Here is a 23,642-nt window from a genome sequence, read left to right as displayed (position 1 = left end):
TTCAGATTAGTTAATTTTGAGATAACAGAGACTGATAATGTTCTTATTTAAGGGGACAGCAGTGCAATATTTGAAAGATTCTATAGATGGCACTATTGGAGAACACTTGCCGGTGGTGAAAATAAACAGGGTTTTCATCACAGTATTTCTATGAATTTTAAATTATTCAGCAGTTTTCTTTAGCAGGAATAGTTTGTGCCACATACGTTCATAAAATCTATTGTGATAATTTTTCTTGACTTCGAGGCATGATAACAGAATGCTACTGTCTTTTTCACAAAGAAACAAGTTAATAAACAGACTTCTTCAACTGTATATTAGTCTATGAATTCCATAGCTACTAATATTGCCTGTCAACATACAATGCTTGAAGAACTGAAAGAAAATGTAAAGAGTTTTCATTGTTCCGGCCTTGGTTTAAAGAGATACTTGTCAAGCAATAAAGCCATTTCCTTGATGAACAAAGGGCAAGCAACTTCCTTGGGCCATGTTTATTCAGCTCAAGTAAATTTCCTACATATTATTTTGAGGTCAAGTTCCATTATTCTGATATAAAAGTATAGCAAATTTTTGAAATGACCTGATAAACTAACAGAAAAAAAACTCTTTACTTTTGAAATAATTTTTACTATAAGTATTTTTTTACTTTCTACACAGTATAGAATGTTACTTGACTTATTTTTACTACTATTGTAAGATAAATTAATTCACAGTAAGGTTTAGCTCAACTTGTACATGACAAGACACCTTATATACACAGTCATGTACACTTACATTGAGTTTACCTGACAATGCAGTTGGACTTGCACAGTCTCATAGTTTCATAGTTACCATTAGGACACTTTTGTTTCTATGTTTAACCACAAGGGCAATTTGCTATTGAGTCACAGTGATTATTGTCACTATTGTCACTATTGTCTTTTAGTCATTTGAGCAATGCCAATCCCATCAAGCTTTGTGTCCAGCAACATTTTTTGAAAATTTGTGGCAACATGAGAAAATGTTTAAGCAGTAGCCACAGCATTCACGTTGCATAAGGATAAAATGTGTTGTCTAAAATTTTACCTGAAAGGTAGTTTTACCCAAAGGCCATCTAAGCCTTCAGGTTTATCATTAACAGCCCAGTAAACTTCATATTCATGGCAGGCACAAGGGAACATGCATTTGTAATATTTATCTGTATAATTTAAAATGCCAAGTAGAACAAAATTAGTTACCTACTCAAATACATCACATAGAAACTCAAGAGGAAGTAATGTATGATAAAATGAAGGAGATGGTAATACCCTCCACACCAAGTCAGCCATGTCATCATGGGATGTGGTGTCCCAATACAAATTCAATCATCTACTTACCAGTCCCTCCACTCCCCCAACTGAGCAAGAACAAGATCCAGCCAGCTAACTTGCACTTAGCAGGATGACTCTGAAATAACTTAGACTTCCCCTATGAGCATGAGCAATATGCTGAAAATGTGCTTGCCACCTTACTTTGTGAAAGTGTTCAGAGGTAGGTAGGTAGGTAGGTAGGTAGGTAGGTAGGTAGGTAGGTAGGTAATGGTGGGAACTAGTTTTAAAGCAAAGCACCTAGATTAAAGTGTCTAAATATGAGTTCAATATATAAGTTCCTATTATGAGTTTAAAGCTCTGAGAGTGTTTCTCAGCCCATAGGGATGGGGCTGGTGTCGAGTCTCAAAGACAGCTTTGTTGAGAAGCCCCAGCAGGAGTTTCCTCCTGCATTGCTTCAGGAGCAGCTTTAAATACCCCATGATCCTGTGCTGAATTACAGTGTAGCAGCATCAAGATCCACTTCATCTGGACCCTGACTCACAGACTGATTTGCAAGCTGGACCTTAACACCTTCCTCGTCACTGTGGAACTGATGTTTCACTTGCCCTAGCTCAGCTATCAGGCATGGAGAGGCTTGATCAGGCTTTCCCAAGTGAGAAAATGAGCCAGACATGGCTTTTTCTATGTCTTTTGTTATTAGGTCTCAGTCCTTTGAGCAGTGACTCACATTTCCTCTGTCACTGGAGATATTCAAGAACTGTCTGGACACAAACCCTGTGCCATGGGCTCTGGGATGACCCTGCTTGGGCAGGGAGGCTGGACCAGGTGATCCACTGTGGTCCCTTCCAGCCATGCTGTGGTTCTGTGTAGCATTATCAGATACTAGTGTTCAGCTTAGAAAACGGAGCCATTAATCAGATACAGAGGTATTTGTGTAAATGCCTGCTGTAGTCACAATGCATCCCACAGTGCTAAGCATTCTAGTGAGTAATGCAGTAGTTACACAGCAAAGATCCTACCCATTTAGCTTATAGGATCAGCAAAGGCATCCATTTACCTCATTTGTTTTAGCAAGGAGTTTCTCAGGAATAAGCATATGTGACACAGGTGTTGTCTTGTGCAAGTTTAGCTGAGCTTCTTATTTTCTTATTTTAGGTGAAAAACAAAGTTTGCTGCCAAGAAAACAGCATTAGAGTACCTCAGCCTCTGATGTGTTAGTTTTGTATATGCCTGCCATAAAAGAAAATTGAAAAGCTTGAATTGTCATATTCTTCACGTTAAAAGCTTGTCTGTCTATAGAAGCAATTTTGCAAAAATGAAATTTCATCCTGCTCACCTCTGTGCACTGTGGTAGAGTCAATGCATTCTGTTTTGGGATATGTGTGCACGTATGGGTTCCAAGCACCTGTCAAGGCAGATTTTTTCCATGCATATAATCAGTACTTGCAGGATCTACAGGACATTTAAAAGAAAATTATAAGTTATTCTAGTACTTCCTATAGTTACTCCTGCTGCATTGTGGCAAAATATGTTACTTTCTGACACTTGTAAGATACATTTATCGGGAATAAGCATACTTTTTATAGATAATGAAAATAAAATATATGCATCTTAGAAGTTCCAGAATGAAGTATATTAAATAGAGTATCGTATTTGATATCTATAAATCAGAATAATACCTTCCTTACTAAAGAATTCTGACATCTGTTGCTGAAGCTGTGGGTCTTATTTTTTAATACTCTATCTGAAATATGAAACCATGGACTTAATTCTTTCTCTGACTGATACTATGAAATCATCTTTTATCCTTGTTCTCTTTCTCTGCTTCAAGGCTCTTTATCACAGCAATCTTCCTTTCATATCCCTCCCAATGACAAGCAATGTAGCATTTCAATCCTGCTGATTTTGCTCTCACACTAGTCATTGTCCAGGCTTCCTCCATAAGGAGCAAAGTCATTGATAAAGTGACACTGCATCTGCCATAGACACTTTCAGATACCTCATTACACACTTTGCCTAAGGCGACCTTTCAGGCAGCAGCACATTTTCACATACGATTGACCACTGTGGCACAGTTCCTCCACATGTAAGTCTCACTGTGCAAAATTCTGCTAAGAGGAGACTGACTTACAAATTATGCATGAAAAAAAGTCTATGTACAAAGTGAATTATTATTATTGATTGTTTTTTAAATATGAAGACATCGATATAGGGATTTTAACTACTAATGGAGAGCCTTGTCTTACCTACTGAAAAAAAAATCGATATGGAATAAAAAGTATTACTCTGTCTTTTGTACCTGATAGTGTTAATAAGTTTTAGTGATGTAAAGTACAGCACCAAATCTGTTTAGCAATCTTTATTACTATTTATCATCTAGGGTAATTGCTATTCTAAATACTTCTGTTTCTGTGAACTCTTAAGTATAGATGCCAGGAACTTCATGCTTTAGACATTATGTAATATATTACTACAGACACTTCCTAGCCTTGATAGCATGCATAACAGCTATTGTGATACTTAGGATGGGAGTGGTTTGAGAAAATATATATATAGATCGAAAAATAACCCATCAAAAGCCTGATTCAGATCATTCAAGCATTAAATAAATCCATTATAACTGATATTCCAGTGATTACAACTTACTTTTAGACTTACTGAGATTTTGTGCCATCAAATCCATGTACCTTCCTCAGAAATATTATCTGTAATCTACCAGGGGGAATTAATAAAAAGGTCAGCTGTGCAGTTACTGCCCATTCAAGAGGCATCCTCAGGTCAGGTTATGCTGATAACAGGTGAGAGATCTGGATCCTCTCCAGTGATGCATCTGCCTGCTGGACACTGTCCACCAGGGACACCTTGAACCCTATTCTGAAGGAGGTGGTGTGACAAATAGACAAATGACAAGAGCTTGCATCATGCTGGCTGTATTCCAGCCTAATAACTGAGGCCCATCTGTGGCAGGCAGTGCAAGGTGCAGCTGGGTGGTGAGTGGGTTCACCAGCAGATGCTGGGCAGAAAACCTGAGTGTGAAAGATAGCAAAAGGTATCCCAGAATGTACTTCAAGGACATCCTGAAGGCATATGTGACTGAGAGCAAGTCACCATAAAACAATGAAATTGGGAGCACCAAAATGAGGAAAGACTTTGGTCTCTTAGAAGGGAAACAGCACAGCTTCAGCTGGGAAATGCAGAAGTGAGAAGGCAAGACTTAAAACTCAGGCATTTAACACTGCTGTTTAACTAAACAGTAAAAACAGTTTTACACACACAGGTCTAAATACACCCTGCATATCTAAGTAGCTTGATTATTCCAGTGAACCCCCAAATACAGTAAACTAACAACTACCTTATCTACATGAAACTACTACTAATATGATCTTGAATTAGCTAATAACTAACATTATTAGAGAGATTATTTACAAGAGTGTGTATTTACAGGACAAGGGGGAATGGCTTCAAGCTGAAAGAGAGTAGGTTGAAATTAGGTATTAAGAAAAAAATCTTTGAGACTGGTGAAGCACGGGAACAGGCTGCCCAGAGAAGTTGTGGATGTCCCATCTCTGAAAGTGCCCAAGACCAGTCTGGATGGAGCCCTGAGCAAGCTGACCTAGAGGAAGATGTCCCTGGCCATAGCAGGGGAGTTGGACCTAGATGATCTTTAAGGTCCCTTCCAAGCCAACCCATTCTGAGATTCTTTGATTCTACGATAATTATATCTCAAATATGCAATGTTACAGTGGGAAAAACTGGAAAATTTTCAAGTCACATAAACATTATAGAAAAGTATAATAATTTATCAGTTGGCTGAAGGCAACTGAACCAGCCTGATTTTGTAGTGGTATATGAACAACCAGCGCTGAGGGAAGAGGTAAGACAGAATGATAAGTTGTGTATAGCTCAAAAGTGTACATTGCATCCTAACTGTAATTGTGTGAGTGTTCTCTTTCACTATAAGATAGGACGATTTGAATTATCAAACATCTCAGTATGATTATCCTAAAAACAAATTTCAGGAACAATCAATGAATACTTCCTACTTAAAAGGTACATTCTTATCACACACAAAGCAGCTCATTACAAATCCTCCACTAGGATTTTCATCTGTATGGTGAGAAAAGAAATGTTTATTTTGACTCCTGCAACAGTATTTTGCATTTCAATTTTTAAACAATGTGAAATTTACACTTATACTTATTTAAAAATGAATGCTAACAAGCTCACATTTATTTTGCATTAGAACTGCAGCCTTGATTGTTGAGGAAAATAAGGAACCCAGAAGACAATGGCATTGATTTGCTATTATCAAAAGTTTTATTTTGTATCTAGGTTATTTTTATTCTGTGAAAATGGAAGAATGGGAAGTATTATGTACAGCATTTAAAAACCATACAAAATAACTGGTTCCATAATAATGCAGTCCTCTCAAAATATCTTTCAGAAGACATTTCCTCTTGCATTTTTCAGATATTTCCATTAGTGATGCATCCTTCAGAAATAATGAATCATCATGGATGTCATTTGCACCCTTTTATATCCGGCACAAGACCCATATTAAACTGCAGTTCCAGCCTCTCTCTCCAGATGGGATCCTGTTCTACACTGCACAGCATTTGGGTTCTCAGTCAGGTAAGGGGATTCCAGCTTGCTGCTATCACACAGCCAGGTACTTTTGTGAGAAAGAAAGGGAGTACGTTGGGGTGATTCAGGCATTCAGTCTCTGTAACTCGCTGCCCATGGCGGCTGGGTTTTATCACAGAATCAGAGAATGTTAAGGCATTGGAAGGGACCCTAAACATCATCTAGTCCCAAGTCTCCTGCCATGGGCAAGGACACTTTCCACCAGACCAGGCTGCTCAAGGCTTTGTCCAACCTGGCCTTGAACACTGCCAGCCATGGGGCATTACAAGCTCACTGGGCAACCTGTTCCAGTGTCCAACCACCCTCACCGTAAAATATGTCTTTCTAATACCTAACCTAAATTTTCTCTCTTTCAGATTTTCATTACTCATTGTGCTGTAGTTCCTGACAAAGTCCCTCTCTGGCTTCCTTGATTCCCTGCAGATGCTGGCAGGTTGCTGTGAGGTCCCCACACAGTGGCCTTCTCTTCTCCAGGCTGAACAGCCCCAATGTTCTCAGCCTGTCTTTGTAGGGGAGTTCATCCAGTCCTCTTATCAATATTATGGCCTTCCTCTGGACTATCTCAAATAATTCCATGTCCTTCTTGTGCTGGGGACAGAACTGTATGCAGAACTGTGTTTTACAGTTGATTTGAACTGTAAATAATCAAGTTTATAAGAAAAAAACATTCAAAACCAAAGTTTAAGATAGTCCAAAGCCAAAAAGTACTTAGTGAACTTATTTAATGGTTCAGGAAAGCACTTCCCCCTGAAAGTGACCTCAGCCAGCTTTTTAGGAGCTACACTAAGATTCTCACTTTAGGGAGCTGGACCAGTGTTTTAAATGACCAAAACCAAAGCAATATGAAAACTCATCAAACAAGTTAAGTGAAAGTGAACAGAGCAAATGAGGCTTCTCAGAAGTGTAGCTATTTATTATATAATGTTGAAAAGTGTGCTGGTGCAGCATGTAAAACATGAAAATTCTGCATTTCTCAGATATGCAGAGTGACAAATAAATCTAAATAAAATATTTATAGAAGTACTTTAAATTTTACTAAGTTATCATTCCTAAAACTTCATGTCATGAAAACATACTTTGATAGTGTAAGTACATTCTAAAATTTAGTCTTTAAGGTGTACATTTTTGTAATTACTTTATTACCATACTCAATTGCATTTAAATGTTGATTGCAGGTTTTTAAACAGAAGGATTATGTCATCCATAACATCATCTTAGAGCAGATTTTTCTCTTGTATTGAGCAGTAGTTTATGCAAAAATTATGCTTTATATGACAAAACAAGTTAATTATTGATCATTTGTTTTTACATTCCTTTGTTCAAAGTCTAAAGCTCTAAGACACTTCAATAAACAGCCACAAATTCATATAAACACATGTATGCCAAATGTACCGGCACTTTACTGTGCACACAGATGTTTCAACAGGTTGATAATGCATCATACACTGCTGACACCTCCTGTTTGCCTTATTCTAATTGCAACCACATAGAGAGAAGCAGCTTCAAAGAAAAATATATGGAGCATCTGTAATAAAAATACATGTATTACCAAAGAGCTCTGTATTCTACAATGAATCTTTTATAGTTCTATCACTTACAGGCCAAATTCTGAGATTTTTGGTGAATTGTTCTCTCCTGTATAAACTAAAGCATTACATGGGCCATGACAAATAGAAGAAAAGGATCTCTCTCAGAAAGAATAGTCAGAGGTCATGGAAGCAGCTGGTATCTAATGAAATTAAATACCTTTTGGAAGCATCAAAGAGAGTGCTAAGTATGTTTAACTTGGGTCAGGGGTGGTGTAGCCTGAACCTGCCCTCATTCTCTTGCCATTCCTGAGTGTTTAGTTTAAACAGGAAAGAATATTTTCTTTCAATCATTTTCTAGAATCATAGCAATTCAATTTCAAAATAAAATTCCTAAAATTCCTCTTATATAGAGAGATTTATTTACATTTCTTATTTCTACTGTCCTCTAGTTTTGAAAGACTCAGGAAAAACTAATCACCTGGCTTTTTATTTTTGCCTTCATATAATCGTGCCAAATCCAGGCCAGAATTAGATTGAAAAACCTAGAAGTATTCTTAGCTGCCAGCAGATGAGATACAGCTTTCTGTTGAAGATTAGTTTAGAAAGAACTCAAATAAAGTTTCTTCTTTAGACAGTTATGTAAGAGTTAATAAATTAATTGCTGAAATCACAGGATTTTATTTCTAAAATTCCTTTTTAATAGGAAATAATTCAAAATTTTTTCCCTCACTAGGCAATGCATTTTATTTTTTTAAAGAAATGAGCTAACTATACAGCTAATTTAGCAATGATACTGAGTAGCACAGTTATGTATCAGCTTGGTTTGTCACCCACATAAACACTACACTGGGACTTTTCCTTCAGGGACATGTGCCACCGAATAATCCTCCCATCATTAAAAATAAAATCACATCTTTAGTAGGTGAAGAAAAAAACACAAGATGTCTGTTGAAACATTTTCCTCCAGCTTTCTTCTTTCCAAAGAACATAAGAGAACTTTCTAGAAGGGGCAAGTCTCCTTAGTCTCCTTACTTTGACGTTGATCTACTGGTCCCAGCTTCTATTCCTCTAAAAATATCACTATTCCAGTACACAGATTTAAACACCGCAGAAACTGGCACAAAATGGAAAGCATCCTGTGAATCTGTTAGCCTAATTTCCTATAATTGCCAGTCATCTATTTTGTTGCTTTGTCAGCTATTTCTGAATGTGCATCCTGACTTTAAGTATAGTACTATGGATTTCTGCAGGCCCTAAGAAAATAATTTCCAAATTCTGACAAAATTTATGTGGCTGGCAATATTAATAACAAGTTAGGGATAAAACCCAACCCAACAAGTGAGTTGACTTCAGAAACTTGAAGATAGGAAACTTGAAGACAAGGGAACTTTTTTCCTCCCTTTTGACTACTTGCTCTATGCACTGCATCTGGGCAAGGACTCTGCAAACACTATGGAACTCAAGTGGAGTCCAGCACACTGTTTGTAGAAGGCCAGCTCACTTCACATTTTCTCAAGGGCAGTGTATTCTATTTTTACCAATGAAAGCATGAACTCCTAATGATTAAACAGCCTGTAATTCAGACAGGGCTTGCTGGATGCCCATCAAATGCTTGAATGAGGTATATAAGTCAGTCCATTTACACAGCAGCCACTCTATATGTTTGGAGGCCTTGGCACTCTGGGTGAAAGGCAGTTTAAAAGCAGCCGTGCTTTTTTGTTGAGTCACAGTATTACTGAAGCTTTACCTTAGTTATCAAAAGTGGAATATGCCATAGACTGCCTGCATTATTCCAGAGTTCAGGCCAGGGTGATGGAAAGGTTTGCTCCCCTAAGAGATGTGAACGAACAGTCATGCTAGGTGACTAAGAATGAAGTCAGGTCAATAAACAGAATGGGATGACTCATGCTAAATTTAACACTCAACATTTGCAACAGCAGTTCTCTGTCTCTCTTTAGCCAGATTATGTCACCTACCTGGTCTGAAAAACCTAAAAACTTTAACTCCTGGTATTTAAGGCATTTCAGTTTATAAATCTGTAACATGAAAATAAGAGAATGCCAGTACAAGTATGTGATGTCTGCATGATTTTCTAAAACATTGCTTATGATGAAAACTGAATAATGGAACTGGACTAAAATCTTTTGGAAATATTCAGAACTTTTAAATACCTAAAAGGCAGGGGTATTATTTTCTTAATCAGAAAGAAACTGATCATCCACTCACTTTTAAAACAAGAATTTGAGTGGTTAAGTCTTTTTCTCTTCGCAGCCATATTTTCTTAGCTGACAGGGACATAATTTCTGCTTTGTTACTAGTTTTGGAATCATTTGTATGGACTAAATCAGCAGTGTAGGAAGCAGAACTGGCAGCCAGCTGTGTAGCTGTGTGACAGAACAGACATCCCCACTGTCTTGAAATCTGTTGCATATGAAGTGTTATTGTTACCCATTTGACACTGGCAAGCAAACCAAAAATGTTTGGCAAATTGAGGCTGCTCAAGGAAGGTGGCTCCTTCCAGCTGCCAAAACGTGCCAGGGTGACAGTGATGACTAAAGGAAGCACAGTACATTTCTTCACAAAGAAGAAACACGTTTTGGAAAGATGAGGCTGAATAGTCTAATCTACAAATAGATAAGTGCCCACCCCTTGCAGACACATGGGCATCACTGTCTGCAAGGTCGCTCTGGATCCCAGCTATGTTCTTCCTGCTATGGGATGGTGCTCCAAACTGAAACTGGACTCTACCTATTGACACACTGATTTTTTTAAATGGTTTGAGAAATATACAGGCTTGACTTGACATCAGTTTTCAGTCTTGCATGAGCTAGAACTCCACACATGGAGCAGAATCAATTATAATAATCCATGAAAGCATATCCAGGTAACTCCTTTAAATGCGTGTTAGGGGCACTGGCTATGGTCACCCCTGGGTGAAAGATCAAGTTACAACAGCTGCAACAAGCTCCTTTACCTTGTCAGCCAGCTGGTACCTAACTGCATGCACACACTCAGACAAGGGCAAAGACAAGGTTTACAAACTTAAAGGAAGGCAGCTTCAGTCACATTGACATATTACCAGATAGCAATTAATAGCAGAAGCTGCAGAGGGTGGGCAAAAGGCTCATCTCTTCTCTGTTCTTTGTTCCCTCATTTTACCCCACTATAGCCCTTTCTTTTCTTCCCTTTTCTCTCCTTGGCCTTGGGCCTTACTCTGGCTAGTGGAAATGCTCAGGAGGCATGTGAAGGACAACTGCTGGTCAGTTAGGTTTCCTCTCAGGTGGATACCAGAGTGCATCACCTTCCTTGGCCACAGATTGTAGCCATTCAGCTGGAGGCTGATAGGGCTATTTCAACTCCTTCTAGACAAGAAAAGTTCTGCTCCTGGAACAATATGTAAGGGGTGACAGTGTACAAGATTGTGGTTCAGGTCCATGGAAAATCATACAGAGAGCAGGATGAGAGGAACACTGTGAAGAAGAAGAATGAAAGCAATGTGAACTCAGCTCAGCAAGGCAGGAAGGAGCAGTGAGCAGATGGCTCTTGGAGCTGTGATGGTTACAGGATGTATCATGCCAATACGAGGCAGTAGTACTGCTCGAGACACAGGCACTTCATTATGGTGGCTAACAAGGTCAGTTTGGAATGAAGATGAGCACATAGCAGAACCTAGAGTAAAAGGTTTCATTAACTGGGAGTGATTCCCATCAATGTTACTGCTTATGAGGATAAAAGGCTCAAATGTTCACCCTGCCACCAAGATGGTGCCAGTGATCAATAACAACTTCTGGAAAAATGGTGGAAGGAGAGTGGAGGAAGTGCTACTCTGTACCACAGTGATAGAAACGGGCACTCTGGGCTTGAGCTAGAGGACAGAAGGGTGAGGTAAAACCAGCAGAAGGCACAGGCTGCAAACATACACCCAGAGGTGCTGTCTCAGAGCTCTGAAACAACTAAAGGAACCAAGACTGTAGATATTCAGTGACCAGGAAACCACAGTGTAGGGCTCCTGGGATGCTTAAGCTGCAAGAAGCTGCTGAAACACTGAGCTCATCAAAGCTTCTGTCTTCAGCTTAGCATAGAGGCTCCTGCTCAGTAACACAGGATGAGACAAAAGATGAACAACACATGCTTAAAGGAATCTAGATCTTCAGTAGTTCCAGGACTAATCAGTGACTTTGAACACACAGGGAGCATTCAGAGACACTTGCATCTGTGTATCACTGAGACTATGGTAATAGCAGCAAAAAAATGAACGCCACTGAGTACAAGATTACATCCACTACTACAAAGGTCACTTAAAAGTATGTTCTGGAAGTTCCTTTGGCCATGCAAACTAGTGGGAAATCCTTCTTAATTTTCAATGGACCATAGGAAAAACCTCAGGTACTCTTTTAACAGGTTAAGAAAGGCCTTGCTTTACACACACACCCCAGAGTACAAGGATAGACTGAAGTCACTGTGGGGAAGACACCTTGAAACAGAAATGTTAAAAATACCATCCAGGATGCTGCTCCAGCTCAGCATGAGCTGATTTGTCAGCTGAGAGGCTGACATTGTGTTCAGCCCTCCTAGGAAATACATCTGTATCAGGCATATTCGGTAGTGTCAGCAGTAAATGCAGAGATCTTTGCCCAACACAGCTGTGTAAATTGAAAATTACATTTTTTATTTCGGTGCTTCTGGCCTGAATAGAACATCTCCAAAGAGAGTGCAATTTTCCTAGAATGCATTTCCAACTGTACCTAGTTTTGACAAATTATGATGTACATGAGTTTCCTATGGTAACATAGAAGCATGGAGAGTTGATACTGCTTGAGCATGATCTTAGAATGGGGGTATACAGACAAATCTGCATCTCCAACTGTACCTAGTTTTGACAAATTATGATGCACATGAGTTTCCTATGGTAACATAGAAGCATGGAGAGTTGATACTGCTTGAGCATGATCTTAGAATGGGGGTATACAGACACATCTGCATCTCCAGATAAAGACTGAACATGAAAAGGCATTATTACCATTTGGAAGCATTTAAAATTTGACTGTGAGACTGCAACCAATTTGTTGAAGAGACTTACATACATATTCATAGTAGTAGCAAGCTGAAAAATTTTGTGATGCACTCAGAATTCATCATAAGAAGTCATACAAGAAGATAGTACTACAGATAATCCAGATCTCACAGTAGCACTTGGAGGTACTTTTAGGAGACTTTTCATTATCTCCCAGTAAAGAGGAACTGACTGCTCAAGACACAGGGCTGACCAGCCTTCTGGGAATTCTGACATCCCATACAGGAGCAGGTGAGATTTGTACACATAAGAAAAATGTGAAAATAAAGTTATGAAGAAAAATTCACCCCTGCTTTGGAGTTCTGGCTTCTAATATGAAATACAGACAATCCACTCTGAGGCAGAGCAACTTTGACCTTCAGTCACTTGGTGAAAACCCTGAACTAGGAGTTGCAGGTAGAAGTGCTGTTTTATCTCCAGAACAGGTTCTTCCTTAAGGCAATACCTGCTACAAATTCCCTTCCCTTGAGAAGAAGGGAATTAGCATTTAGGCTATTAAAAAAAAAAATCACTGTTTTACTGAAACAGGGAGTATTACAGGGGCAAGAAGGTGCATCAGAAGAGAACTAAATGTTGTTAATAATTTTGTTCAATGCCCAGGGTCTTGACATGTTGCAGTTTCAAGGCCCAGCTAAGCTACAACAGCCTACTTAGAAAAAAGATTCAGCCTTACTGACACAGGTTGCCTTATAGCTCCTTGCATCCAACAGGTTGGGCAAAGACTTGCATGCAGAACAAAAGAACAACTGTGAGTGCCTGTCTCAGGAGTCTGTTTCTTTTATGACACCACTGATGGAGATTAATAGCCCATATTAAATGAGCTGCTAATCTAAAAAACCAGAAGCAAAGTTGTGTGTCCTATGTGTAGATTGTATTTTCAAGAAAGCAGGGACCAGCTGTAGAGTCTAGTGCTGGAAAAACTAAGAATGTCATCTCCTTCATGCTTAACCAAAGTCAATCTCCTCAGAAAGGTCTCTGGCCACAGGTTAAATGAGGCAGGTCTGAGCTATGATCAAATTGAAATAGTAAAAACTGTAGTGCTTCTTGGTCTCCTACACAGAGACCGAGAAGAGAAAATCAGTGGCAAGAATGCAATTTGTTTAAACTGGTGATACAACTCCTATGAAGACATCGGCCTCCGCAGGCTCCAGCTGTGCAATCTGGCCCTCAGAGACAGGGCAGATGGAGATCCCTTGTTGAAAATATTACTGGTTGCTAAATTGAAAAGCATCAAAGACAAGCCCATCATTTCCCTTCACTTTCAGAGGAAGTTTCTTGGACAGTGAACACACAGCACTTTGCACAACAGTTCTAAGATGTTTTCAGCCAGTTGTCCCTAATAGTACCTCTGATATGATAAACTTCATGGAGAAATACTGACTGCACCCTAGGATCAACTTTCAGATTCTGAAATTTATCTCAACACTCTGTTGTTCTTGCCAACAACTAAAATGGAAAGTCATTTGTGAAAAGATAGGGTCTAACCAGAGGAGTAAGAAAGGCCTCAAGGAGAGGTGAAATTGAAAGTGTAATTTTTTTGTTCAAAAGTAGCAGAAGAAGTTACTCCAGTTTGAAGTGAAGCTTCGAATTTGTGCCAGAATAGAGTATTCAGCAATAACCTCTTTACACTGTAGACAGCAGATTCAGTAACACAGATTTCTTCTTGCAATAAGATTAAATAAGATTCCAAAACGGATTATTGTCAAATGTGCAAAGCCACCAAAACCCTCCCCTGCAGGCCAGGAAGTCTTGGAGAACTGCCAGTTTCTCTGGGTGTTGGTTACAGGTCAGATGCAACAGCAACCCTGGTCAGATGTTTTCCTCCTTCCTAGACAGCAAAATATGAGTACTTGTGTCCTTACACAAGTCTGCATGTCCAGGAAGGAGAGGGGATCGAAGGCTGCCAAAGAGGTGGCTCAGAAGCTTTTCCTCATGCTCCTTTCCCACCCTAGGATTGAGGGCCTGATAAAAGACATAGACAAGCAGGTTATGTACACTGCTGAAACAAAGCAAGATGAGTGTATTCAAAATATGCACTGAAAAATCAAGCACACAAAGCCACATCACTAAGCAGGAGAAATCTCAAGTGAAGGAAATCATATTAATTTTCTGGAAAAAAAGAAACAAGGAAGGTCTTGGAAAAGAACACTAAATACAGGGAAGTAAACCAGATTATCACAACTGGAACTAGCAAGCTAAAAGGGAGTGCTCTGCTATAACCAGAGCTGAAAGAAGGAAGAGCTTTTTTCTTGTTCTTCCCATGGGTCTCTGGAGCAGGGAAGGTGAGGCATGATGTGCTCTACAGCCACTAATACAACTAAAACACCTCTAGCCTGCCTAAATGGCAACCTGAACATCTCCTGAATAGGGAGGTATAATTTCGGCAACTTTCACAAGCCTCCAGTAAATTAAGCCATTCAATTTCACTAAAGGCAATGTAATCCAAGGATTAGAAATACTCAAAAATTAAACACACATGAAAGCTAACTTCATCATTCTGATAGGTCCACCCTTAGGAATGTTTAATCTTTAAGGAAACTGGACTGGTAACTATTAGGAAAGCTTGCATTCAAATTTAACAAACATATTTACCAGTTTAATGGATAACAACCTGATGCCTATTATTTCCAAAAGTAAGATATAAAAGTTAAATTGCACAGGCAAACCTCAAAAAATTTGAGAACAAAACTTTAATTTGCAGACTTTTCTGCTGTTCTCTTCTGCTCCCTGTCACCTTCCCCTATTAGGCTCTACTGTTGCCTTTACAAACTTCTCCGTCTCCCATTTCCTAACCTTTCCCAGTTTTCCTTTTTCATGCTTGGAAGTACAGTTTGAAGTGGTACTCTCTCCTTTTACACTGCCTATAAGGCCAGAAACACTGATAGTACAAGAGAGAGAACCCCTTCTAATACTTCCTGTCACAAAGGCCTCTAGAAGAACAATGCAATAAAAAGCATATCTGTTCCTACAGTTGTCAGATTATTAAACCTAAAGCATCCCTGTTGTGAAAAGGAGCCTTCAGGGAAAGCAGAGTATGTCTGGTGCAGACAAAACTGTTCATTAAACTGACAAATCCATCAAGCCTTTATTCAACATACTGAAGTTGAGAGTATTTCTGCCTTTGTAACTTGGCCAAAACCTTTTTCTTTTCGATGGGAACACTGATTCACACTTCCTAGATGCCAAAGTGATCCTGTTTTCTCCTATCTCAGTTACCTAGTCTTTGCACAAAAGCAGAGCATTCCAGAAGGCTGGGCTTTTTACTTTGAGGCAAACATGAACTCGGTTTCCAATAATGAGAAAGAAAAAAAAAAAGGCTAAAAGCAGCTCATCAGGGAACATTTCCCTTTGTGTGATTTAGATATGATGGTACAAGGAAATGCAGGCAGGAAAGCATCAGAATCATTAATATGTTTTTCTTTGGTACATCCCTCTAAAACTTAAAAATATTTTATACTGTTTTTTTATACAGGTGATTTTCTATGTATATCATTAGTAAATGGATATACACAGTTACGCTACAACCTTGGAGACAGAACAGTCATCCTACAGACCCTTCAGAAGGTCCACACAAATGGAAATACATGGCACTTACTTAATGCAGGAAGAGTTGGTAATGAAGGCTACCTGGACCTGGATGGTATCAACGTTACTCAAAAAGCCAGTCCTGGAATGAATGCACTAGACACACACTCAGATTTTTTTGTTGGAGGGGTATCCTCCTTAAACCTTGTTAATCCAATGGCAATAGAAAATGAGCCCACAGGTTTCACTGGTTGTATTCGAGAAATGGTTATAAACAACAGGGAACTGAATCTTACCGTGACTGACCCCAAGGGTGGAGCCAACATTGGTGACTGTGATGGAACAGATTGTGGTTACACTATGTGCAAAAATAATGGAACGTGTCAAGTTGTAAACTCAGGCTTTTCTTGTTCTTGCCCAAAAGACTGGACAGGGACCAAGTGTGAACAATCCATTCACTGTTCACAAAACATGTGTGGGTCTCATGCACTTTGTATTCCTCAACCTTCTTCATTTTCATATACCTGTGCATGTGCACTAGGCTGGACAGGTAAGTACTGCGATAACAAAATCAAATTTTATATAGCAAAGTTTGTTGGTAACTCCTACATTAAATACACAGATCCTTTTTATGGAAAAAGAGACCTCCAGTACAGCCGCCTTTCTTTAAATTTTACTACCAATCAAACTGAAGGCTTAATAGTGTGGATGGGAAAAAGTGAAGATGAAGATAATGACTTCCTTGCCATTGGTCTTGCCAATGGAACTTTAAAAGTTGTAATTAATCTTGGAGAAAGAATCTCTGTTCCTCTAATGCACAGAAAGTATTTAACCTGTTCTGATGGAAGATGGCATTTCACTACTGTAGTTCAAAACCAAACTTGTGTTAAGGTTTATCTTGATGAGGAACTAATCCTTTTTGAAGATATTGACCCACAAAGAAAATACACTGCTTTAAACTACGGTGGCATTTGTTACTTTGGTGGGTTTGAAATTGGCAGGAAAGTCAATATAGTCACTACAGGGCTTTTCCAGAAGGAATTCATTGGTAAGATTAAAGATGTTGTGCTCTTCCAAGATTCTAAAAAGATTCAGCTAATGAAAGCAGAAGGATACAACATTCATGATGGAAATTCTGGAAATTAATTGAAAAAACTGTCCGAGACTCTATTAAAAAGGTAAAATTCCTTTTCCTCCTGTTTATTGTGTTAGCTGACAATGTACGACTCAGCAACCAACACAGGATAGCATTTAAAAAGTAATAAGGGACAAATTTATGTGGAGTATTAATAACATATACATATAAAATATGATCAATTGTTTTCCTCATAGAATTATTTATATATACTCTTTAGCATTTACCTTAAAATAATGGGAAAGTCTGAAGGGTTTTTTTTCTTTATTGTGTTGGAAATAGTTTTGTAAACAAAGAGGTAGGGATTAGCTTGTAAAGCCAACCATCATTCAAGTGTTGTTTGTTGCTTTATGAGAACAGAAAACTGTTACCTGTTTCTCCAACTCTTGAATATTATTAAAATGTTTATTTTGTAATGTTAAGATCCAGTCTAAAAACTGAAATTGGTGGAGGAAGAAACAGTGTGCTTGAGGCAAAACCCTCATTTATTGTAATGAGAATTTTAAAAAATGCAACAGCTATAATTACTTGTTAAGCTCAAGAAGACTCTAATTAGGTAAGAAAGTTGTTCTCACTCCCCTATCTGTGTCCATCCTGTATGTATTATATGTAAGAGGGTAGAAGTCAAGCCTCTCTTAAGTCCGCTAAAATATTACTCCTAAAGAATGATTTAAAGAGCAAAAACATATATAGTTTTAGAGAGAGAAAACAGGCCTCCTGGTTTTCTCCAGCAGAGGTCTCCCCTATTTGACTACATGAAAACCTTTGGCTTTAATGATTTATAACTGCAATGTGGCAGTCTGTCTACGAGTAACTTTTATTCTTAAGACTTTAAAAAGTCCAAGAACTGTTCTACTTTACCTATACCCTGGCTTATATGCCCCTAAATGACATTTCAATAATTTATGAGTACAGAGGTTTTGGCCATGGTAAACCAAATTTCTGCAAATATATTTTTCATTAATTGATAATCTCAAAAGTAAATAGAGCTGTTCATACATAAATACAAAAAATCAATTCCTTCTCATAAAGCTGTCTTATATTCTGCTTTAGGGAGCAACAAAAATTTAAAATTCTATCTATCTTAATGTGCTTATACCAATAATATACGATGGCATCTACATTTCTCATTTGACTGCTGGCTTACTAAATTAGTAAAATTATTAAATAAAAATAAATAGTGATTGATTTGTATCTTTTCCGTTTTCACTTTACTATTGCTAAAAAGCACATAACAAACCATTACCTCCTTGCATGGAAATTCTCTGAATGCAAGTCTTCAGCATATACCTGTCAGAAACAAGTAACTGTTTTGGGGTGGAGAGGGAAGTGAGGATGGGGAGTATGTTATAGGGCAAAGGCCATAAGCACCTAAAACTGGGTGACACACACTTGCTTCCACATCACCATACTTAACCTGTGGCAATGAAAGCACTGTCAGGTCAGTTACAGGCGACTTAAAGATAACTGAAGTGCATGGGAGCTACCCCAAGATGTTTCATAAAGCATTTGTGAACAACTTTGTGAGGTTCATTCTATTTTCTTCAGCTGCTCTGAGCCCTCAAGTGATCAGCCTGATGCAACAGAGCTTCTGCAACTCTTCTGAAAAGGCAGCTCATGAAGCCCACCTGACATTTGAGCTGTCCCAGATTCTTCTCTTTCAGTTTCATCTAGGTAGAGGCTTTTATGGCCACGTGATGCTGGAGAAGGGAGCATATTTAAGGTTTATCCTGTTCTCTCTGGGGCTTCTGGTGTACTGCCAGTTCCTCAGCAGTCCACACTGCCTTGTGTGATCTGAGCAGTGATTTGGTGTAAAACAAGGAACAAGTAATCAGAGCACTTCCAGCAAACACAAATGTTGGAAGGAGAGTGACTGAAGGCAATGGAAAAGTAAAATCCTTTATTCTTGTAGTAGCAGGATTTATTCCCATTACACTAATGCACATCCTTGGAATAAATCCTGGAGACTTTTGCTGTTTGTTAACTTAAACACTGAACAAAACTCTCCCTCAAGAGCTGTTTTACTGTGGCTCTCTTCAGGTTTTACATACACAAGGCAGGTGGCAAAGCACTCAGCAAACTTGAAAAATGTTTACATATTCTTTTAAACAAATTATTTCTGGTAGTTCTGGCAGAAAGCATTCCCATCCCTTCCATACAGGCAGTTGCAATTTTCACTGCTTCCAGTTTATTTTCAGAGCAGAGATGGATGCACATGTGAGAGGCAGATCACCAGTGACCTTGGAGTAGACTACTTTTGAATGGATCAAAAGAAAATCTTCATATGCAGAGCTGTCAATTTAAAACTTACTCCAAAAATGAGAACAATGTTTTGGTGCATTTCTGTGCCTACAGAACTCAGTGCAAATATTTAAACAACAAAACACATGTATATTACTACCAGATATATTCAATAGCACTACTGCTTTACAGACCATGGAATTAATTTGGAAAAGCCTAGTTTTATTTTAAAGATGTTTGAATGTCGCTTTTAGCTACTGAGGATTTTTTTAATTAGTCTTGTCAACGATGAGCTGAAAAAATATCACTTAATAAAAGTCTACCACCTCCTTTATTCAGTGCAATATTTTAAATTTTAGCCAGTTTGACCATGAAGTTACTTGCAAGGTATCCAAGTAAAAATTGACCTTAAAATATATTTATAATTAAAACTAACAATTATGATGTTGTTAAACTGGGAAGACTTTTCTGGAAAGAAGAGTCTTTTCTACAGCAAAGTGCAAAATGCTCTGTCAGCAGCATAGTAAGGTTGTGTACTCAAAGTGGAAAAACAAAACACTGAAAACCAGAACAATAAACCTCAGTTTTTCTTTATATGGTGGAATATTTTTGTTGTTTCTGACAGACTCAATAGGAGGCCCAGTGTATTTTAAAAAGTATAAGAGTAGGTGATTTTGTTTTCACATTTGCATGTTGTTTGGCACTGCTGGATGGTAGTCCACAAAATACCAAGTTACCAGAAGTCCCACGGGTACAAACACTTTTGCCCTTCTCCCCCCTCTTTGTTCTCCAAAACTCAAAACAAACCGAGCTATAAAGTGTACAACAAATGTGGCATTCTGTGACTCAGCCTTCTGTATTCATTTAGCCTACAGTTTCACAGCTATGAAATCAAACACACACAGTATGTGAGAAAGTTTTATCATTTTAGAATCAAAATATCCCTTAAAATATTTACATTTTACAGTAAAAAGGATAGCAAAACACAAAGTAATGTACAAGCTTAGGTATTCAAGTTTTTGAAGCAGGGAAAATGGTGGGAGAAATGAATTTACTACTACAAATAATTTTCAAGAATTTAGGTTAGAAATGCTTTCTTATTAAAACAAGTGCAGTTTAAAGCAGTAACATTCGAGCAGCTCAGCCTTCCAATTTCTGGTCACAAACTGCTTCAGATGCTTAGGAAAAACTTGAAATATAATATAACCAAATATACTTGAGGTCTTTTTGTACTACTGAATAATTTAAAAAAAAACCCAAACTCTTCACACCACTGAACATATTACATTTTGTTGTAACATGTGGATTCTGAGGCTTTGCTGCAGTCTTTAAAAACAGTGCAATTTAAAAACAAGGGTATTGTATGAAAACGACCTTTAAAATTATCAGGGCATCTTAAAACAGAAGAGAGCACAAATTACCAAAGGCAGCAACTATATTGCAGACTTGACTAAAGCCAACTTCCTCAGCTAAGAAAATTCCTAAGCCTTTATTGCATATTAATAAAAAGAAATCTTTAAAATTTTGAATATACAGCAATGTAAAATTTTTAAAATATTCAACTCCTACTTCTAGCGATAGTTGGTATAATGAAAAAAAGGATGAGTATTGGTACGTTGAGTGGTACCAAAACACAGACTTGTTTCTGCAAAACACCAACACAGAATAAAAAACGATGGCACAATCCTAGCAGGCTCTCTTTTTTTTGTCATACAAAGTTTTACAACATTACTCTAACAGTTTATTTAAATAGGATTTTAAAAGACTGCCTGCATCTTTTTACCTTTTGCTTTTAGTTCTGTCACTGTGGTCCCTATGTCTCTCTCTGTTCTTTTCACTTTCTCGTTCTCTATGTTTGTCTTTGCTTTTCTCCCTCTCCTTATCTTTTTCATGAGCCTGTTCATCACTTTTAGGCTTCTCTGTCTTTTTTTCTGGATTTCTAGTCTCTCTGGGGCTTTTTCCATCAGCAGCTCTATCACTGTGTGGGGATCGCGCTCTTTCTTTGTCTCTCTGTCCTTCCTCTCTACTCTTCCGCTCTCTCTCTTTTTCCTGGTTTCTGTCTCTGCGCCTGTTTCTCTCAGAATCTTGCTCCCAGTATTTTTCATTGCTCCATTCTTTTTCATGTCTGTCTTTTTTTTGGTGATGGGTTTCACTGTAAGGTCTTTGTCGATCATTTTTTCCTCTACTGAATCCTCTCTCTAAATGCTGTTCTTCTCTGCCCCAAGGATCGCTGTGGCGTCTTTCCGGTCTCCTACTGTCTTTACTCTGAAAAAAATTTTCTGGTCCCAAAAATCTTGATTGTTTGTGAGCCACTGGTAGCCCTTGTGCAATGGGTCCGGCATACTGTGGCTGACCTGATAAATGAGCTACTGGTGGCCATGGCATCATTGGATTTTGAGGAAAACCAAAGCCAGGAGGAGGAAGAAGCGGAGGTGGTAAATGAGGAGGAAATCCAAACATAGGGTTGTTTTGTGGAGGGAAGTTATGAGGTGCAGGAGCCTGAAATTGAAATCCAGGTGGATTAGATTTAGAATGCTGAAAATTCTGCTGTGGAGGTCCAACAGATGAGAAGCTGCCACTTGCAATAGGGCTTGGGACTTTGGAAATAAATTCAGAACGAGAAGAGTTTTCAGTTTCAAAATGAGATGAAGTTGCGGCTGGTCCTCTTCTAAATGAGTTCACTGTTTCAATGTTTTGCATCAATCCATCTTCCTGTGAGTGTTTGGTATCTTCTGCTTGTGATGCAACTGTGTTATCTGCCTTAGCTGCAGCTGAACTGAACGGTGTCTCATTGGTTTGTGCCTCACTTTGATACAGGTTTAAGCCCCCTTCTCCAGAAAGTTGTTTATTCTCTGGTTCTCCTTGATCATTTCCTGAAGCATTTTGTCGGTCTTCATTTCTGCTAACATCTCCATCCTTGTTTTCTGAAATATTAGTCTGCTGGCTTCGTCCAGCTGCCTGTCGTGGGTCTCTTTTAAGATTAATAAATGGTGGTGATTTAGAGGTATTAGCAGTAGTACCTTCAGCAGAGCCTACATTAACATTGTTCTCACTGGGCTTTTTTCCTGAATTTGATGAGGAAGAAAAGCTGGAATTTGTGCTCCTTCTAACTTCCTGTGCAACACTATCTTTGTCTGGTATCTGTCGCTTTGGGTCATTTTCTTTACTTTCTTCAGTTTCCTTATTCTGTGCCTGAGCAGACAAATTTGCTAAAAATGCTTCTGTGGAGACATCTGGAGGTTTTCCCTTAAGAGTCAGCCCTATCAAAGAACCAGTACTTCTTGCAGAACTTGAGGTCCCTACAGCTGCTGCATCCACAGTTGCAGCAGCATTAGTGGATTCTTGAGGATCATCCAAACCAGTCTTTGCTTCACCAGCTTCAGCAGTTACATCAGCAACATCCATGGTTTCTTCTTTCAAGGTGGCCTGTTCATTTAATAATGGTATGTCTTCACTAGGACCTGCTTCTGACTTGCTGTGCTCATACACCTGCCCTGTTGTGCCCAACAGGCTTTGAAGAATATCATCAACTGGCAAGGGTTTATTTGCTAGCTCCAGAGTTGAAGGCTGATTTTCCCATCCAACCAGGACTCCAGGAAGAAACCTGAGAGGCTTTGGTGGTTCATGTTTGGTACTTTCCACCAACGGCTCAATAACTGCTGGAGCATCGTCTGTATTAGACTGCTGTGGTTTATTTCTCTGCTTGTGTAGCACAGTTGTGAAGGAATTAAAAAAATTATTTTCCTCTTCTTCTTCTAGTGCCAAATCATGATGTGAGACTTCATGTTTGCTTGGCTTGCTTTTCTTCTCTGGTGGCAAGCTACTCAAGGTACTTTCAGCAGCTTCATCTGCAAAACTGCTGGTTACACTTGAAACAGCAGTAATCTGCCTCTTCATCTTCTGGCGAATTATCAATCCCAGTAATAAATTTGGTCGATGTATTTCAATCCCTGTACAGAATTGCAACAGCAATTTATCATCTCTTTGTATTTTGGTTAAGGCAATAATTTTAACAAAAATAACCCCCATATACTTACAATATACTATCAAAGTATTAATCTTATGGCATTTGAATTTGTTCTGCTTGTCATGTTAAACATAAACAATACTTAAAATCATAAAAATATGTATTTCCAGTATTAAAAGTATGACTTCAAGCACTGCCACTTAAGATTGGTTCAAGTACACTATAACTTCCAAACAGA

The 23,642-nt window shown here is 38.5% G+C and overlaps 2 protein-coding genes across 12 annotated transcripts in view; one reads left to right on the top strand and one right to left on the bottom strand.

Moving 5' to 3' along the window:
• EYS (EGF-like photoreceptor maintenance factor) overlaps positions 1–18,797 on the top strand; it is a 792,123-nt gene extending 773,326 nt beyond the window's left edge. The window contains exons 48-49 of the mRNA XM_054630570.2: positions 5,760–5,921; positions 16,009–18,797. Of these exons, the coding sequence (XP_054486545.2) occupies positions 5,760–5,921; positions 16,009–17,207 (1,361 nt within the window). The 3' untranslated portion in view covers positions 17,208–18,797. The remainder of the gene's footprint in view (positions 1–5,759; positions 5,922–16,008) is intronic.
• A 284-nt stretch (positions 18,798–19,081) lies between these two features.
• Positions 19,082–23,642, bottom strand: part of PHF3 (PHD finger protein 3) — a 52,928-nt gene continuing 48,367 nt past the window's right edge. For all 11 annotated transcript variants that reach the window (XM_054630580.2, XM_054630575.2, XM_054630572.2 and 8 more), the window contains one exon: positions 19,082–23,387. In XM_054630580.2, coding sequence (XP_054486555.2) covers positions 21,217–23,387 — 2,171 coding nt within the window. In that variant the 3' untranslated portion in view covers positions 19,082–21,216. The remainder of the gene's footprint in view (positions 23,388–23,642) is intronic.

Source organism: Agelaius phoeniceus, chromosome 3 (genome assembly GCF_051311805.1).
Source record: "Agelaius phoeniceus isolate bAgePho1 chromosome 3, bAgePho1.hap1, whole genome shotgun sequence".
NCBI lineage: Eukaryota > Metazoa > Chordata > Aves > Passeriformes > Icteridae > Agelaius > Agelaius phoeniceus.
This window is presented reverse-complemented; position numbering and strand designations above follow the sequence as displayed.